Here is a 20,979-nt window from a genome sequence, read left to right on the forward strand (position 1 = left end):
GCTAGTAGCCACACCCATGTGATAATGTACGATGCTGCCTTGCCCTATACTTACCCAGCTAGCCGCAGAGCTCTGCCCTGCAGTTATGGCTGAGGATATGGCCCTGCCGCAGGCTTTCACACAACAGGCCGGCTCACAGAGCAGAGCAGTAGGCTGCTGCGATTGGATGCACCCTCATTGGTTGGTGTTTGTTTGGGTGCTGTTTGTGTAGTAAAGCTTGTTGGTGTTGTGTACATGGGATTCAGAGCCGCTTGGAAAAGTGAAAGGCTATCTGCGAGATGTTTTTTTTTAAAATATTTCGTCTCCATGCTTGGTGTTAAGCGGTAGAAGCTGGATTCATTTTTTTTTTTTTTTTTTTTTGCACTTGCTTCTCTTGAGATAAATGCAACAACCATTTCTTGGATTTTCTGTTGATGCAGTCTGAGAGTCTGTAGGTGGTGCTCTTCTCTTTGTCTGTTCACCAACCAACAAGTTCTTCTTAAATTTATTACAAACAAACCCTGTTACTGCTTCCGGGAACATAAAAAAGCACCTCTTCCTTTGCACAGAGGATTCATCAGGAAAAAGCAACCAGACACTTACCAGCATCTGAGATTTATTCAGACAAAACCTTTAGCATCAGTGTTTTAAATGCCCCATCCACAATTTGTTAGAGTAAGTTCCAAAGTGGTGAGGCAATCACCTCCGGAAATGCTTTTTATGCTTAATCTTGCACTTGCACTGCCCTGCAATTCTTCAAAATGAATATATGAACCGTGATGTGTCAGGAAAAAGGGACAAGGTTTCCAGGGTGAACGCCGACATCATGTCACTCTGAATGTGGCATAACATAAATGATGCAGATGACATGATGTAGATTAGAATGATTGTACATTCACTGTACCAGGTAGAGTTACAGGAGTTTGTGGTTATCTTGTGTAAGATTTTATCCATTTGTATATTGTAGTGATCTTAATTTATTACTCTCTTACTTTTGTTTTAGCATGCAGTGGTTACCAAAGTTTCCCCCTTGGAGATTAATATAGTTAATCAATCAATCAATCAGTCAGTCAATCAATCAATCAATCAATCAATCAATCAATCAATCAATCAATCAATCAGTCAATCAATCAATCAATCAATCAATCAATCGAACAAGAAGGAAAGATAAGGTTTTATATAAGGGATGGTGGGGGATTGTTGAAAAACTGGTGATGGTATTATTGGTTGGAAATTTTATATTCGCATACTGGCATGCTGTGAATTAACCGCTAACCTCTTTTCCACCCAGTAAAAGAAACAGAACTTTGTTGAAAAAATATGGGGAAATAAAAATAGACATTTTTGCCATTTCTATATTATGCAATGGAGAATTTGCTAACATTTCATTGTGACTTTATGTAATACTATAGTTTGACTTGCCTGTTCTGCATCACACAGACGGCAACGCATTGCAAACATTTTTAGCACATGAAAGCGTGGAGTAGATGCCATCATGTTCAACTGGCTGTCATCTGAACAAAACCTGTGTGTAACTCATCCTTTAATCCGCTCTGCCCTTTGCTGCTGGTGTCTGGGGAAGTTTAGCGATGAGTGTTTTCTACGGGAAGGGGGAGATGAGTGTGAGAACGGGGAAGCTGATAGGGCTCCTGCTCCTTTCAGCAACCCCTCCAAACACACACAGACACACACACACACACACACACACACACACACACACACCATTCCGATCAGCAGCCAGACGGGCCTGCCCTCCATCACAGGAGGCTCGTTTGAAAAGAGATGAGCCCAAGTCAGGAGCTCGTCTTTGTATGCTGGTGTCTATCCATGATCCCCAGTGACAGCAGTACTCCCTCTATCTCTATGTGTGCGTGCATGTGTGTGTGTGTGTGTGTGTGTGTGTGTGTGTGCATGGTGTGGTGAGGGCTTATCTGAGGACCAGGAAACACATTCCATCTAGGTGAGTTAATAGGCCATTTGAAGAGCAGCTCCCCAGTTGCTGGTCCCATGTATTGTATCCTCAGTGATCCAACACAATGTGGGGACAATGCTCCTTATTCTCCTATGGGATAATGGTTGTAACGCCCTTCTGGACAACTTGAGAAGTCTGGCTTATTCAATTTGACCTGAAACACTGAGGGGGTTAGCTATTGTGGGAGATGAAAACATGTAACGCCCTTTAAAAAGAAATACAAAGCAGAGAGGAAGAATAAATAGATACATCGATCTAAAACGCATCAAGTTTCCTTAACTCTGAGTGAACTCTGTGCGCTTCCATCAGTGACTAAAACATAATTCCATCTTCAGTGACTCAAATTAACATTATACCCTTACTAACAGCCGACACACTCCTCTTTTGTCTCTCTGCACTCAAGAAAACCTTAAATTACAAGATTAATTCCTGAACATCTGACCCTAACTCTAATCTTAACCCTGAAGCCAAGTCCTAACCTTAAGATAGCCCCCTTAACCTCTTTCCTGGCTGCACTACGCGACTCCATCATTACAAATGCATGTTTTGCAGCCAAGCTTTGTTCAAAGCCACATAAATTTATTTAAAATTCTCATCGACGTCCCAAAGTTTCCAAAGGTACCAGATATGTCGTGCCAAATTACATGGAAACGTGTAGAAAATAAAGCACGGGACATCTAGATTGTTTCCATTCGATGTTATAGTGCGACCATAAAAACACTGGCAGCTTGGGTTTGCATATTTCACTCAGAATAAGCGTGCTGTAGTTTCAATGAAGCGTTGCAACCAGCAGATACAGAGTATGCGTGTGACGTGGTCACACAATGTGGAAAAAATGAGCTTGAAGCTACTTAAGGGGAAATTTAAGGGGAAAATCAGAGTCAAGAGGTTAAAGAAGTGAAGGGCGGCAAAATGTGTTTTTAATTCATCTTTCTGTCCTTGTGAAGACACACACACACAGTGCCAGAAACACGCGCCCTCTCCCTCTCTGTTTCTTTGAAAACACCGACACACCCACCTTCCTGTTTACCACCACAGTCTCACCTTTCCCTGCATCAGTGTAATTTAACTTCAGGGCAGTTTTGATTTATTTGATTCCCCGTACTTATCAATTATGAATTTTTGTTCTTTGTTTACCAGCCTCCTCTGTGTTGACTTCATCATCTTCTTTCTTTTCTTTCTCCTTTTCTTGCTCTGGTGTGGGACATGTTTATGAGCCCCTATCTGTGTTTCATTCTCGCCTACTCGGTTTGGTTTTCCTCTCAATCAAGCCCAAGCTACGCCTAAAACGATTACACCTCGCCACAGTCTCCTTGAGTATTCATGTGCTGCTCAGTCAGTGATCTGGTGTGTTTGGTAAACAGTAACACATCAGTCCATCGCACACAGTGTGATGACGGGGACTCAGCGGGGCCCGAGGGCCTTGGAGCCGCAGCAGACACATGAAACAGATCCCAGCTTTGAAGGAGCCGCCGCACGTCGTCATAGGGACTTACCCCGGGATTACAGACCATAATGGTCGCTGCCAAGCTTTGTACAGCTGTCTACCTTCCCAGAGCCAGAGCCTTACACAGGTGTGTAGGAATTCAGCATACAGGGTGTCACTCACAGGTGCAGGTGTGTGTGTGTGTGTGTGTGTGTGTGTGTGTGTGTGTGTGTGTGTGCATGTGTGTGTTTTCACTTCCTTAGTTTAGGTTCCTGTAAAATTATTGAAGTGAGATAATAGCCTTTTATTAAATATTGCATAGTGCTGATGTGAAGGCAGTTCCTCCCTGACCGCAACTACAGAGAAGCAACATCTGGTGAAGTCTATTTTCTTTGTACATTTTATTTATTAATTGTTAAGTCATTTTTTTGCAGCCTGGTCTCATAGAAATACATGAAATGAGCACAACAATGCATTACGTGGTGGTGGCACAAAATGGGTTCAAATGACTTGGCAGAATCACAAAAAGATGTTAATGCAAAGACATTTAGGAAACACAAGTTACCAATAGTATGAAGACTGAAAAAGTCCATATAAGCAGACTGGTGAAGTGGTGAACGCAGTTCTGTCTGAGACCAGTGTGTTTGTTTCTTGTTTAAGATAAGATAAGATAAGATAAGATATTCCTTTATTAGTCCCACGGTGGGGAAATTTCACGCATCACAGCAGCAAAGTGGATAGCAAGATACGAAGCACAATTTACACAATAAACAGTATATACAGATAACAGTACCAAAGAGCAATATAAACACTGTAAACAAGGAATGTAGAAAAATACTATGTTTCTTACAACACTTGCAAATGTTACCTTGTTCATATCACATGGTAACATTTGCTTTTTAACATATTTAACCGTGACCTTTCCCTATCCTTAACCAAGTGGTTTTGGTGCCTAAACCTAACTGTCAGCTTGCTGATGTCCATTGGTCGCATGCACTTTTAACTGGTGCTAGTGTCACATAATTTGTCCTATTTGTCTTTGCACTGGCATTGTTTTCATTGTACAGCACGTTATTTTAACCCATTTCATGCCACTACTCTGTAATGCATTGTTAAAAGGTTGTGGTTATTAAACATATTTCTGTGAAATCAAATTGTTGTGTATTTCAGTGAGATAAACTTGTCTTTTTTCAGTTTAAAGGCATAATTTATCCCAGAGGTTCCCTGCCACTGAGTGAGGAAAAAAATACTCAAATCCTTTGCTGGTTACCTAATGGAAAAATGACTCCTTGAAAAGTAAAAGTCCTGCATTGAAAGTGTTATTTAAGTAAATGTATACAAGTATCAGCGGTAAAATATAAGAAAAGAAAATGTATTCATTGTGAAGAATGTTTCCATTCAGAGTGTTGACTTGTTGTATTTTAATATTATAGCTCTAACTGCTCCATATCCTGTTGGCCAGTTTACACTCAAACAATGCATCACATTTAATGTTTTGCATGGGGAAACTTCTTCTGTCCGACTGCTGTCAGATAAGTGTAGTGCAGAAATGTAGCGTAGGAAATGTAAAAGTCTTGCAAACTGGACATACCCAAGTGCCAGTGCTTCAAACTGACCTTAAGCACAGCACTTGAGTAAATGTACGTTCTGCTTCCATTTAATAGGTGTGTTGGGTCAACTCGCCTTTAAATAGCTGCTAAAACTGAAAGAATTTCATTAGTGAGGTTCATGAGTTTCAGTGGTCAGTTTTAATGTCCTATGATGGTTTTAAATGCTGTTTCAGAGGTTTTTCCACCCTTCCAACAACAATATTTGTGGGAAACGCTGAATGCTTGCAATATTTTGGCATATCACTTGGACCTGCTACTATAAATGAACTGGAATGAACACAGCTCCCATCAGCGCACACCAAAAACCAAAGCAGGCACGCCTTATTGATCCCTTTGACTCCAAAGTGGCACATCTCCGATTGTTTTTCAACATCAGGGCGGATCAATATGTAGAAGTACTCCAAGAGGACAGAAGGGTAAATGATGCCTTCTCTGTTTAGAGACTTGGGCAAATTGACATTCTGCCAGGTTGGAGGAGGCCTGGATCGATAGATATTGTCATCGACTTTGGATTTATCATCCGTATAGATGTGCCGCCATGTAGAGCCTCACTTATATTCTAACATATAAGGTGAAGCTGCCAATAGCCGATATATACTGTAACTCATATACAGTCAAAAGCAATTTGGGGAAAAGGGGGGGCGGTATCCAGTGTCCTCTGACCTTGATGGCCTGTATTTGGTTTGGTAAAAAAGGCTTTCATCAGCATATCTTTGATTAATACAAGGCCTGATCAGCAAATACAGATTTTAATAGAGCATATAAAGATGGCTTTGCCATTACACAATAACTAGGTATTATCTGAAACGTTATAACATATATGAAGAACATTGTGTAACTCATATTTGCTGTGTTTAAAGGAAAAAATCCACCCTTGGACAGATAGTCTTACACGGTTAGCTATCTTCAAATTGTAATGTTGAATGCATTGCAGGAGTTATTTTGTGGTTGAGTGTCATAATTTATTGTGTGTACGTGGAAAAGGCGAGAGTGATATTAAAAAGTGTCAAAAGATTTTGCACTTGTGTAAGAGTGAGTGGGTAGAGAGAGAGCAAGGGCATGTTGGTTGGTAAAATTACCAAAAAAGCCTTTGAAGAGAGTGTTGTGTTTCACACACACGCTACCAAAGACAGATACGCAGACATGAAAGCGGTAGCTGCAATGCATTCTGGGCTATTGTGGTGACTGTGGGTGGAAAAACTCCTATCTCTGTCTCTTCTACAATGGTTTTCTTCCTGTATGATTGCTGAGCATTGGTGCAAAATGTTAAAATGTTAGCTCTAGAAAGAAGCTCCAGCTCTTTGATTGTCAGGGTGTGACACCAAAACCTCATAGCTGTTGAGGTTTTAGATGAGTGGCTGTCAAACTGGGGTCCAGGACCACCAGGGGGTCCCCAGCAAAAGGAGGAATGGAGTCATTTAATCAACTTTTATTTGAAAAAAAAAAAAAAAAAAATCTGGAAGGTAGAAAAACATAAGACTACCATTTTGATCATAATTTATAATGATCCTATTTTGATCATAGTTTGGTTATAATGGCTTTTTATATCTCCACATGAAAATCTTCTCAAAGGGGATTCTTAGGACAAATTTTCTGAAATGGGGCTCTGTGGTCTATTGTGTGTGTATTTTAAGAGTCCTTGACATGAAAAAGTTTGGGTACCCCTGTTTTCAATCACTGATTTTTTTTTTTCCCTGTGGTTAAACTGTATTGTAGCTGCACTGGAATTATCTCTCTGTGATATCATGACATCTACTTTTGGACCATGAGTGGGAATAAGTGTGATACAGAAACAGTTACTCTGATATTCAGGATTTTTTTTTTTTTTTTTTCCAGGATATTATGTTGGCAAATGTAAACTCAGTTTTGGTAAAAATATGAACTCTTCCATCTTCTCTGAATGCCTTTTAATGGTTTTAGCTATTACTATAAGATTCCCTCTTATCCATCATTATCAGCAGTAGTTCACTGTGTTGCAATCCAGTGCAAAGTGCTTGTATGAGTTTCTGTGGGTTTTCCACGCAGGACTGCGACAGTGGCAGCGGAGTGGTGCTGCTTAGTCTGATTAAGAGAGGGCTGGAGCTCAGAGCGAGGCCAAAAAAAGCTGGTGGTTGGAATCAAAATCTTTCCCAAAGCGTTGCATGCAAAGACGCTCGGAAAATTAAAAGCAAAGTCTGCTGCTCATTTCAAGAGGGAGGAGCTCATCTGTGCACTCTGAGATGACGGACAGGGAGCATCTGCATGCAGGTTGCCGAGACGAAATGCAAACCAGGAGTCATCCCGTTGGAAGGACTTTGAGGTTTTCACTACAGCAGCACATCCTCAGTATTTCCACAGTCAGTTCAGTTCAAGTCACTTCAGCTACTGGCCTGAGGCAGTGGGAGAGATCCAAGCGTTTTATCTGTGATTATAGGTCTTTACCTTCATGTAAAGAGGCTGTCATAGCTTGCAGAATAGCTCATGTTGTCAGATTGTCTCTGCAAGGCTCAGGAACAAAAGGGCAGACTGAGTGATGGTTTAATTCATTATTCCTGAGGACACATATATATATATATATATATATATATATATATATATAAATCATATAAAATCTTTTACCATAATTACAACTGATGGAACCCCCTAAAATGTTATGCTTATAAATTCCAGTAATATAAACCTTTTAGGGTTTCCCTCAGGGTATCAGTGATTTCAAATGTTTCAGTGCCACGTTTATGAGCTGGTTGATGTTGTTTACCCTCATTTACAGTCTTAAAATCTTACTTTTCTTCAAACAAGTGTAAAAATCCACCAGTGGGATGAGATAATCCCACTCATTTCTAATATTAATCAACTTGTTTCCAGAAATGTCTTGAATTAAGCGTCGCTTTCTTGATACTAGTGGGCTGATCTGCCTTACTCTGATTTGTTTCAACATATTCTTACTTGTTACCAGAAAACATCCCTAAAAAAGTGAAACTGCATGGGAAACAAGTGACATTATCTCAACCCAAATGGCAGATTTTTTCACTTGTTTGAAGAAAAACACAAACTGCAAAACACTTAAGACTCTCATTTAGAAAAAATATAATATGAATGTTTAAAACATCTCAAGGATTTCTTTCCCTTTTATTTCTTGTTTCAGGGATTACATAATTATGAAACTTTTACCTTTACATTGAAAATACAACAGATACTAAGCAAAGAAAGTAGAACACCAGAGAAACTGATGGTGGTCTTGATTAGTGCAAGTTTACCACTGTTACCACACACACACACACACACACACACACACACACACACACACACACACACACACACACACACACACTCACACAAACAGAGAGAAAGGGTGAAAGTGAAAGACAGCCCTCATGCTGGTTAGCTGGTGGCACCTGTCTGTGCCTGTTTGGCAGCAGTGAAGGGGTTAAACGTGTGTGTCATGTTTGGCTCCACGAGGCTGTGTGGTCAGGCCGGCCAGCAGACATACAGGTGGCCACTATCCGGCCATTCAGACCACGGTTTTGGGCAAGAGGCAAAATCTGGTCTGAGCTTCCAAATATGCAATAAGTGTTACAGTCAGTGGGTAATTATAACGGGAAACGAGGGGAAATTGCATCCTCATTCTGCAATCAAAAAATAACTACCCTCTTCATCATTTTCCAAAGGTTTTCCTATTCTAAAACAGAAAAAAATAGTCCTATATTCCTCCACAATTGCTCCCAAAATAATGTGATACAAGATTTCCCCCCTTTTCCATAAGAGGCTGCATGGTGCCCGTAATTATTTCTGGTGTTATTTTAGAGTGGCACGGCCCGGGGATTGGAAGGGGCGTGTGTTTGATAAACAGGGCGTGGATTTGGCAGCCGGACGGGAAGGAGGGTTGAGGGTTTCTGTTGAGTCGCTGCCAAGGAGCCACGGGAGCGCACACGGAGGGACGGAGCGCTCGGTGACATAAACTCACGACCAGCTTCGCTCTGAGAGTCGCACTTCAATCCAAGTTGTCTAAAAGAGCTGAAAGAAGTTGTGTCTGATGCCTGGAGGAGGGTATGGATCGTCAGCCGGACAAAGAGCAGTTAAGATCCGCCGAGAAAGATGAGGGCATTTTTGACGCGCTGTGGGCAAGTTTTGCGCCACTTGACGCCGCGGCTTGAGCGCGTTGATTTTTGCATCAGCCTCTTAGTATGAAGTCATTTGACATGGCATGTTTCCTGCGTGGTGTCCTCCGGTTCAGGGTTGCGACTCATGGGATGTAGTAAATGGAGAGCTGCGTTCAACTTTGGACACCTGAGGGTGCAGTCCAAGCTGTCCGTCTTCTTTACCATGATCATTCTCTTCACCTACCTGTTCTACTGCCTCACCGGATACTGCGACTCCTTACCCAGACCTGTGTATGACCAGCAGAGCAGCTTTCTGAACAAAATCCTCTTAAATGATGGACCAGAAGCGCAGCACCCCGGTGCGCACAAGAACGCGTCCCCGGTCTCGTTTGTCCGGGAGCAGCTGTCGGACTTGGACACTGTTGACAGCAACGTGTTGCCGGCCGCATCAGGCTCCAGCAACATCTCTATAGCCAACAATTTCGGCAGCAAAAAGTTTCCTCAAGCCATCATCATAGGGGTGAAGAAAGGTGGCACCCGGGCTCTGCTGGAGTTCCTGCGCATCCATCCGGACGTGAGAGCCGTGGGCGCTGAGCCGCACTTCTTCGATCGCTTCTACGACAAGGGGCTGGAGTGGTACAGGTAAAGACTCTGCTAATACAGATGAAATGTGATAAAGCACTTTAACTTGGAAATGGAGTGAAAAAGTTGAATGAAAAGGCTTGTTGAACCTATTCATTGGGTCAAAGATCAAACCGCAGGGTACCAACGCCTGACTGCTGATACCAGTAAGTTGATTTTGACAAGCACATGTGTATGCCATGCTCCGAGTTAATGATTAATCATGACTTTCACTGAACTGGCTCTTTTACAGCACAACATATCAGTCCGTGTGCGCTGCTATATGTTTAGGTATTTTAATTACCAGTAGCCAATTTAGCAGAAGTCATCATGTGATCATTAACAGGGAATGCAGTGCCCATGTCCTAAAAAAAAAAAAAAAAGAAAGAAAGAAAAAAAAATATACAAAACAAATGCGCATTTTGTAATTTATTTGGGAATTTCCACCCGCAAACACATTTGCAAGCTATCTCGGTCATCTCCAGTAGTTTCACACTGTGCATTTAGGGGAAGCTGCAGCTTGTCTAACCACTCTGATGTGGTCTGTGCCTACCAGAGAGAGCAGATGTGGCAGAAATGAATGTGCAGTTGGTAATTTAGCTTCTCTGGAATCAGAAGCGCCTCTTCCTCTGAATAGAAAACCTGACAAAACCCAACCAACTGGTTCATAAAGGAAACTAAAATTTTAAGTGGCCAGTTTTTAAACACCTGGGATCTTGTGTGCACCTTGTGGTCTTTTGATTGTGTTTCATTGTGCCAAGTTAGTTTGATTTCTTAGAGAACCACAGTGAACATAAGTATTTTTCCAGTGATTTCCCCTCATATTTCTCCTTAAGTAGCTTCAGAGTTAGAAAAAACTTTTTTTGTAAGACAGTATTCTGTACCTGCTGGTTGTAATGCTTCACTGAAGATACATCACACACTTACATTGAATACTCAAATTCAAGATGCCACTGTGTTGGGGCTGCAGTATTGCATCAGATAGAGAATTTCTAGATGTCTTGTGCATCATTTTATACATATTTCCCTTTAATTCGGCTGCAGATATTTGTTATTTGAAAACCCCAGGATCTTCACTAGAATTTAAAATACAGTTGTGTAGGTTTGAACAAAACCTGGCCTTGCGGCATGCATTTTGACTGACAGACCCACTCCTGAGACCTCCTTATGCACTCATCTAATGTGCACTAACTGTCTATAGGTGCATCATGTCCACTATCATTATCTCAGCCTGCTGTAGCCCTTGTCCTCCTTTCCTTTCCTTTCCTTTCCTTTCCTTTCCTTTCCTTTCCTTTCCTTTCCCGTCAGTGTCCCTCAGCACTGATAAGAAGCTCTGCCGAGAGCCTTCGTGGATAGTCCCCTGCCAATAAATTGCTGTTTATTGAGCTGACACGCTGCTTCCCTAAGTGTCTGTGTTGGTCCCCCAGGGGCCTGCGCCACTCCTGGTGTGATCAGAGAGCGAGCACACTGGGATGGGTGGGGGGTGGCGGGCCATCTGAGATGAGCCTCCAGTCAGCTGGCCATGTATTTGCAAGAGGGTCAGGATAAGGGTTTGACTGATTTCACCTTTTGAAGGTTAATCTCTGTATTTTTTGACCAATGTCACCAATAGCTGAAATTTTAATGCAATATTAAATATCTTTCACCATTTTCATGCAAAAAAAAAAAAAAAAAAACATGTATTAAGTGTTTTCACCAGATTTTTTTTTTCTGGTCTGGTTGGAAAAGCATCTGAAGCAGCTCTTAGATCATAGTGGGATGCTAAAACTCTCCACTGAAACCCAGACTAATAAAATTATTTTAGGGTCAGTAGTTCCATAAAGTCAGGTGATCCACCCACCAAATCAGTGGCACACATCAAGCCTGCAAATGAAGAATTTATTTAAAACTATATGCATACATATAAGGACTAATTGAATTAATTAAAAGGGCAAATGAAATAACATTATATTGCAGGTTTTACTGATGTAGCAGGGAACTTCCATCACAGCAGTGGACAACATGACTGACTGAGGTTGGGTTTTTTTTTTAAAACCCCAGCTTTGGCCTGATACCGGGAGGCCAAGGATGATGGAGGCAGTTGATGTGACAGAAAGAGGAAAAGAGAGCGTTTAAGGACGGAGCAGCTCAGGAAGGGAACCACAAGGAGGAAGGAACGAGAAAAAGATGAGAGTGAAAAAAAAACCCTGACGTGTGACAGAGTGACATGGTGTGAGAAAACAAGACAGAGAGACATGAAGGGGGAGATCAATACAGCCTGGTAATGATCCGTCCACTGTGCGGCTCAGGTGCAGCAACAGCAGCAGCACTCAGCCACATCAAGCAGCAGAGCCAGTGTGTGCACAGGCATACACTTCCTTTTGTCCTGACTTTGATTCTTGTGAGTGCGCTGAGGATGAAAAGAACAGGAAGAGTAGGATTCCTTCTGAAAGCTGAGTCAAAATGTCCGGATCAAAGTTCTGCAGTATGTGGATAGTGTGTGAAAAGAGAAACCAGCAGCCTGTTGCACCAGTTCCTCTTAAGGACAACGTAGACTCAACTAAAATGTCAATGGCTGCACCAACTGAAATAGTTCTAGGATTTAATCACAACGTAAAAGTCGCACTTGGCCTCTGCTAGGTGTAAGCTCTTCAGTGAAACAGCATATCGATTTGATAGATGAGAAAATGTAGGAGGACCAAATGCAGTGCAATCAAAACTGGCAACATCTCATGGGGAACCACAGGACCTTTTTTTCCCAAGCAAAATATGAAATGCTTTTCCATTAGAAGTGTAGTGGTTCCCCTTTTTTTATAGTTTGGTTTATACCTTGGTTTTTAGGCCATGGTTAGGTTTATATCACCATTTGGCTTGAAAAAGAAAAATGAAACAGCCTCAGAATTCAAGTTGTTTCTTTTTAATTGAAACCAACAATTAATACATAAAGCTGAATGGGGCATTTACCAGTTTTCTGTAAAGGTCGTGCAGTGTAGCAGCAAATATGAAGAAGATGGAAAAGTCACTTATCAGACCTAACTTTATTATTAATAATTTCACATATCATTACATAATCTCACATCATGTAAAAAAAAAAAAACACTCATGAAAAAAAAATCATCTCACATGTGCAGTTCAATGAAGCAAGGACTGCAGAATCACAGTTTTGTTTTCACTACAAAAAACTTACACGCCCTTTTTCCACCTATTAGTGATATGAAAAATGAAATTCAGGAACAGTTACACTACTTATTGTCAATATTGCTGTTTGCATGGTATCTGATTGCTTAATTAGGTTATGTCTGTGGCTTTTGGAGACAGTGTACCTGTTTGATGACATTAGTGGATGCTGCATTGGCCAGTGTTATCCCGTTTCTCTCGCTGCATCTTAAGTAATACTTTAGCTGCAGTTCATTGGCTCATGAGAAATAGATTTTGACAGGCATTAGTGGCCTCCAAAGATGAAACCATGACTGTCTGGAACACTGTTTTGGCTTATTTTTCGCTTCACGCCCGGCTAGTGAAGACTAAACAAAGACACAGCTCTTAGTGAGTCAGTAATGTTTAGTGTAGACTTTACACCCAAAGTTGCAAACAAATGTAGATGAGCTCGTGTGCAGCAGGATGTGTAGTTTTGCATTAACAGTGTCAAAGTGGAGTGGAGCAGCAGAAAGTGGTAGGCGTGATGACCTTTCCGTGCTTTTCTTAAATGCTCGCCGCTGATAGGAAACTGACCTTAGCTTGTAATCTTTTAACGCAGACATGACGCCTACAGCTCTGTCTTTGTCGCGCTCTCGTGTCTCGCTGTTTCTCTCATGAAGCCATAATGAAACGCGTGTTTTTGCTCTGTCCTAATCCGCTGACAGCTCGTGTCAACACTGTGCGGATTGGACCGGTGTAATGACAGCTCAGGCATTAACATGGACAGCTCAGGGACATGCAGAGGGCCTGAGAGGGATTAGGCCCTCGGTTGTAGTTAAACAAGGCCTTATGAAGTGTTAGTCATGGCGATGGTGCTCCGAGACATCAGCCCGTGATGAACGCCTCAGTTTTCCTCCACCTTCTGCTTGTAGCAGTGCAGGGGAGGCTTATTGCACCCAGGGGCTCTGTACTTTGCTGGGTTATGGACAAGCAATAACAGTTATTGTAATAATTTTTAATATGAGCCACACTGGAACGTGGCAAACCTGACTTCCCTCGGCTTTCCTTTCCTTTCCTTTCCTTCCTTTCCCCTTCCACCTATATCCTCCTCTCCTCTCCCCTGTCTATTCCACACTTGCAGATATCAAATGTAGTCATAAAAATATTATTCATTTAGTGTAATTACATGTTAAGTACCCAGTGATTCACATGTATCAATTTGAACCAGAGCCTTAGTAACGGGAGCCAACAAAATCATATGAAACTGAACTGGAAAGTATCACTTAAACATTTATTCTTTGACAGAGCTCTTCATTTCAAAGCGCTGTCTGTGTCTTTGAGCCTGGAAAGAGCCTTGGCCTCTGTCTTCAGCTGGTAACCAAGTAAAACACATGGACATGCTTAAAGGAAGCATTTGGCAAATTGTTTTAGAAAAAATGCTTATATGTGGAAAAGCCTTGGCTTTGCCATCCACTGGAAATGATTCTGTGGTTTTGTGGTGGAGAACGAGGGTTTAGACAGCATTGGTGTGTGAGCTAGTGTGAGAACGTGTGTGTGTGCGTGCATGAATCCATTCGCACCGCCTCAGCTCTACCTGAACTCCTCGCCAGCTCTTCCCGGCCCTTTTTCTTGACACTATAAACATCCATAAGGTATAAATTTCATTTCCTAATATCGATCAGCCAAAATAGGTTCCCTCTATTGATCCACCGCTCTCCATCTTTATCACGCCATTGCCGCAGAAATTAATTAACTCCTGAATATTCAATCTTGTTGACATGACGCTGTTACTCCCTTCAGCTCCTGACATTTATACCCCACATGAGTGTTGCTGTGATGGATTTATTGGCCCGTTCAGGTGTCACTAACTGCGTAATGTAAGGCCATTGGACGGCATTTTTTTCATTCTGTGTCCTTATACTCTAACTTTTGTTTTCCCTCCATTTCTCCATCTATTTTCTTAGTCTCTCACTTGCTTTCTCACTCAGTATAGTTTCTCTCATCATGTAGTATTTCTTTCTTTCTACTCACAGTCTATATTTCTCTCTCTCTCTCTCTCAGGAAGTATGTTGTATAATTCAGTTGAGAGTTGGACTCAGTACCTAGACAGGAATGTCCAGGTTTTATTTCCTGCAAAGCTTTCCTGTCAATCACAGGGGATTCTCCTGTTGAATTTCTCTCAGTGCACGTTGAGGACTTTGCTTGGACGCTGTATGTTGCACAGAATTGCCTTCGTTTTTTTTTTTTTTTTTTTTTTTTTTTTTTTGGCTTGACAAAAGGTTTTGGAGAAAGAGAGCCTTTCAGGGAAGAATTCAAAATTATGGAAATAATCAAATGTATAGAATTTGCTGGAAGAAAGAGGGCTTTGTACGGCAGACGGGGTCCGGGACCCTGCCAGTATTTGAAGCTGCATCATTGTGGGAAGGAAAAACTAGCAAGCTATATCCATGGACACGAGCAGCAACACAACCAGGCACGTCTGTCAAAAGCAGTCAGCATCAGCATGCAATGTACTGCTATTTACATGCAAAGGGATTTTTGTCAGAATTGATGCTACTATGTAAACTAATCTGGGAAAACTATAAGGGTGTAATCAAACATGACTTGATAAATCGGGGGTGGGATAGGTATGGATTTTTACTCTGGAAAAAAAGAGGCCCGATCCAACTCAGTCATCAATATTTTGACAGCTCATCATTGGACGACCTTTCCCCTCCCGGCGAGGCGCGTCTCATCCAGTCAGAAATAATGGAATCAAATGGAAAAGTCTGGCTCGAGACGCAAAACGACAAGACTGTTGGGTACTATAAAATTTACCACATCTCAATCACAGTTACAGGCAAAAGAAACTGGAGCTCTGCATGCGTCGCGAGGCCAAACGCCCCAGTCAGAAATAATTAAATTACATATATTTGCATAATTGAACGGCCGCCATTTGTTTTAGAGCTACATGATGTTTTAATTACTGAGGACGTGTTACACACTCTTTCCTCTTGCTCCACTCGGCTTGACTCTCCCTTTGCACATTTTCACTGTGACAGAAATTTTGAAATGCAGTTTTTAATTTCAGACTGTCAGAGTAAGGATGTGCATTTTCAGGGAGAAGACTCGAGACACGCTGTTACTTTTCCCTGCAAGTCTCATCATCCAAACCTCGCTGTCCGGGTTAAATCCAAGTTAAACAGACGGAGCGAGCGAGGCTGTATCTGTGTGATCAGGTCTGTAACCTTAACACCCAGGATGACGGATCAGCTGCCATGTTTAGTGAACCAGAACAAAACAATCCTCTTCCTACTTATCTCCCCTCTCTTTCCCTGTCTGTCATTTTCTTTCTTGATCCCCTTCCTGCTCTTTTCCTGCTTCCCTGTTTGCCCTTTTACTGCCCTTTGTTTTTAGTGTAGTTTGCACAGATGATAAAGAAAGAAAAACAAGGCAGAAAAATTACAATTCAGGCTATGCAGGTGGGACAAAAGACAAACCACAGCCCCCAAATGAGAGAGAAAAAAAAATAATCAGAGAATATACAAATGCCATTAAAAACTTAGTGGAAAAGAATGGCTAAACATAACAAAAGGCATCAATTACATTAAAGTAATGAATAAATAAATCAAGAAAAAGTGCGGCCTGGCGGTCACCGTGACACAAGTGATCCAGTTGTGTCTGATTTTGTTTGTCATTTTTTAAAATAGAAATTTAACGATAATTTGAAAATTGCAGGTTGTGCAAATTTGTATATATATGATGTGTTTATTGGCAAAAGGATATTTTCCTTTGGCCGAGGCATCCAGTGTGAGTAGAAATTGCTCTTACTTGGCCTGCCTGGTTCAAAACTGAATAAATTACACATTTTAAATCATCACATCAATGAAGTCTCAAAAAGTTACACAATTAATTGGATAAAATGTTTCATAATAAAAAAAAATATTGGCATATCAGCAATATTGTAGCTGTCAATAGGCAATAATATGTGTATTTAAGATGCTGTAGGTATAAAATTTTGTTCCTCAAATCATCAGTTAATAATTAATATCTAAGGGATTAAACAATGTTATTATTTTAGCTATAATCCGTTTAAGTCTGTCATGGGAGTGCAGTTCACTTCACACTCAAACTCACACCCACTTTACCATCTTCACTGATTTGCCAGGACAAGCTGGTAATCATTGACTGTATGTGTGTGTGTGTGTGTGTGTGTGTGTGTGTGGACCTCTCACGGCTGTCCATGTCTGTTTAATGTCTGACTGAAGGGGTGCAGGGGGTGGGGGCGTGAGAACCTGCAGTCACCCTGGGAATCCCACAGAGAAACACACCTTTCTCTGTCTCTTACAAAACCTTCCTAAAAAAAAAGGAACTGGTCAATTCTCAGTTCTGCTCATGTTGTGAGGAAATTACATGAATTAAGTGTCATGTAGAAACACAGCTGCTGAGTTTGAAGGAAAGCAGAGCAGCGCACATGAAACACTGTTACATGCACACAATCATTTTGCTGTTGCCAATATGGCGAGAAAGGCACTGGTCCAATTACGCCATTCGCATGATTCCAGAGTTAGATAATTCCCCATGTGAAGAAAACCTCATAACTCCAATTTAGTTGATTGTCATCGTTTCCTTCTGATTGGAGGATTACATGGTCAAGAATGGACTTAAAAACGCATGGCATAGATAGGGACATCAGCCGTCGCTTTTAGTGGGAATGATCATTTTTGCGTCATAGTTTTCATTTTCACTGAAAAAAATATTAAAATGCTGCTGATGATGTGAATTTTGCTGGAGTCTGTACCGAATAAACATGTTTTCTCACATCTGGAGATTCCTTTTTGAAGACCAGGGCGTCTCTGTGGCACCACAATACCTGCCACACTTTGTACTTTTATCAAAAAATTGCAGCTACTGCAGTTTGGATATTGCGCTTGGCCATATGGCGGTTTCGATATCTCGATTACTGTCACTCTAAAAAATGAGCCCGCTTTTGTTAGCCCCTGAAAACTTACGGAAATCTTATGGGGACCGAATGTTCTCACCTCACAGCAATAACTTTTTCCTGCGCTTGCACATCAGCTAAAAGCACGGTCGCATTAATCTAATCAGAGTGTGGAGTTTACACCAGCTGTGCCCTTCTCACATTGTTGTCTTCATCACATTATAATCACACTTTTGATGTGTGTGTAAATGTGGCCGCTGCCTACTGACTCGTCTAAGGAGAGGCTGATAGATGGCACTATTAGCAGACCGCTAAATGGACTGTTTCCAGCTGCAAAGCTCTCGCTGCTGCAGGAGTGATTTCCGCTCCTCGGCTTAAGACGCTGCTAACAATGAGCTGAAAAACCACAAGGAGTGGCAGACTGTAACTGGCTCGGAAGTGGCTTTTCATGATGGGACAGTATCGGGTGCTCTCATTGGTCGAGACTTGGGGAGTTGCCAGGCGAGCAGAAGTCCATATTGAGTCAATTAGAGTGTTTCTGAGGTGAGTGTGTGTGTGTGTGTGTGTGTGTGTCTGTGTGTGCATTCATTTAGAAAAGCTGTTTAATTAGTGGAAACGTGGGTGTTTTCTTTTCCCTCTCGCCTGCGCAGAGGCTGAGGAGGGTGAACGCTGCAGTATGGGATGTCTCATGCTCGATCTTTAACCGGACTGACGGCCAAAATGGATGTGTGACTGCGGGTTAAAAGAAAAGAAACAGCTCTTTACACAATGAAGTTAACCTCTTCAGCTCCGTCAGTCCCATCAGTGGGTTCTTCATTACAGACGCACGCTGCTTGGTTCAAACCCACGAGTTTATTTTAAATTATAATGGAGAGCCCAAGCTTTCCAGAGACACCCATTATGCCCTGAAATATGTATAAAATGATGCTCAAAACATCGAGATTTGATTTAATGGTGCAGCTATAAATCAATGGCACCTTGGGTTTGAATATTTGACTCAGTATAAGTATGATGTAGCTCCTCTGAAGCATGTGAGACATTGTAGTACAATACAGAGAAATATGTTGTTTTTTATGACTTTCAAGAAGCTCAAGAGAAAAAAAGGTTAATCAAGAAAAGGAAATGAAAATAACATCCTGTATAATTCAGCTATCATCAGACTTATGGAATATTAACCTAAATAAATACGTGGGATTAGAATTGAACTGGATTAAACTGAACTGCATTTATGTTCCCAACTCCGCGAGGAAGTCATGACATCACTGGGGTCAGGATGCGGGAGGAAGGAAGTGACCCTTCTGTTAATCTGGCCATCTCTCCACCCCGTCTATCTGTCTATCCCTCCATCCTGTGCTCAGGAGATCAGAAGATGGCAGGGCGGGGCCCCGGGGCCGCGGGCAGCCCGGAGATAAAGCCACACAAGTGGGCCAGTATGGGCCAGTGTGGGCCCGGCGGGAACACCACTGTAGATTTTCCCATTTGATAAATCTGCAGGGGTGGGAGCAATCAGAGGCAGCATGCTGCTCATGCACACACATACAAACATTTACTCTCACCAGCGGGGTTCCCATCCACCTATTTTTAAGTGAATTTAAGATTTGCGCATAAGAAAGCCTGAATGGGAATACTGGAATTTTGCGAAAAACTTAGCTGAGGTGGATGACTTTATTTTGACAAAGAGAAAATGCAAAACAGGCTGATGCAAACAGTTTATTCAAAAAAAATACGACATACCAGGGAGTTTTGGGGTGTGCCGCTGCTCCTCTGAATCACAAAAAAACACAGGAGTGGTGGGGATTTTTAATGCATTTTTAACAAAGTCTTGTAGCTCTCTCCCCAAAGCATGGAGCTCATCAATTAGCTCCAGCTTCTGAACTGTTTGGTAGATTATAGCCTACAGACATGTGCTTTACAAAATAATTTGCATAATGTCGCTGATGGAAATGCAGATTGATTCACATTTTCTTCTACCAAATTTGTGAAAATGTGCTTAAAATTTAGATGGAAGCATGATAACTGAATCCTCTTTATTTTCTCTCATTTTTTCTTACAGTCACAGTCCATAAGATTTTTGTTCATTTGTTTTCCCCCACTTTGGATAAATGTCTCTGGTGCTAAAAACTCATTGCTGTCAGTCAAACAGTGTGGGCGGGATAATGACATCTTTCTCCTCGGATTTTCCTTGTTCTTTGACTGTTCAACCACGGTGGCTGTAGCCGCTCATGTTAATTACACAGTTTTCTTCCTTGATTTACTCCAAACAGGAAACATAAAACACGTCACTTCCTGTGTGGCAGAGGATTTTACAGTAAAGACCTATCAGACAACAGTAAATGTTAAACGTGTGGCAATACAGACATTTCGTAATGTGAAAATGTTGCGGATTATTACTTTAACCATGCAAAAACGCCCACTGACGGATCTTCCACTGTCATTTGCTCGGTCCTGGTTTCATAGAGGAAACTCTGACTGACCACTTCTCACTCCCTCGCTGCTCTCAGGCCCTGTGATGTCTCTATTAAGCGTCACGCCTCTATTTTCCCCTCTGCTAGACACATTCTTCTGCTCTTTCCTACCGACCTACCCCAGTGATTCAAACCTCCTCAGTGAAAATACCTCTCACCACTCCGGTGCGTCAGCCAGGCACTAACCTTCACAGTGTGTGTGCAAATGCACCACACACATTGAGATGAGATACACTAACACACACTCACACACACACACACACACAAATATCTCTTGATGCTAGGGTTTGACCAGCATGGGTTTTCAAAGATCATACTGATATTTTTGGTTGAAGGTGCTGACAGCTAGCTTTTTGTACTAATATCCAACACACCTCTAAAACAGCATTTAAACCAGTGGCTCTCAGCTCGTCTAGGATCAGGGTCCACATTTGTCCTGACTGTTTTAGTACCATTTGATTTTTTTTTTCTTTTTGTTTGTTTTGCAAAACGCAGTAATCCATGATGTCGTCATGCACTGTTAAAAAACAAAATAAACAAGGAAAATGCTTGAAGACCTAAAACCCAGTGAAATTAAAATACATTGGAACAGCAGCTATAGATTTTCTTATTTTTCTAGCCAGCAATAATACATTAATAAGCCTAATAATAACAACAACAGGACAACAAAATGAAAAAAAAAAATAGAAATAGAAGTTCAAAATTAAAGCACTGCACTGGATATTAACACAACAAAAAAAAGTTGTTGTTTTTTTCTTTTTGATGAAGTGGACCAACGTGGCCATGCTC

The 20,979-nt window shown here is 41.5% G+C and overlaps 1 protein-coding gene across 2 annotated transcripts in view; it reads left to right on the forward strand.

The window, feature by feature from the left end:
* The first annotated feature begins 8,880 nt into the window (after window positions 1–8,880).
* Window positions 8,881–20,979, forward strand: part of LOC115378386 (heparan sulfate glucosamine 3-O-sulfotransferase 6) — a 38,264-nt gene continuing 26,165 nt past the window's right edge. For both annotated transcript variants that reach the window (XR_003930115.1, XM_030078635.1), the window contains exon 1: window positions 8,881–9,708. Coding sequence is in view for 1 of the 2 variants with exons in the window: in XM_030078635.1 (XP_029934495.1) it covers window positions 9,212–9,708 (497 nt within the window). In the remaining variant the exon portion in view is untranslated. The remainder of the gene's footprint in view (window positions 9,709–20,979) is intronic.

Source organism: Myripristis murdjan, chromosome 19 (genome assembly GCF_902150065.1).
Source record: "Myripristis murdjan chromosome 19, fMyrMur1.1, whole genome shotgun sequence".
Lineage (NCBI taxonomy): Eukaryota > Metazoa > Chordata > Actinopteri > Holocentriformes > Holocentridae > Myripristis > Myripristis murdjan.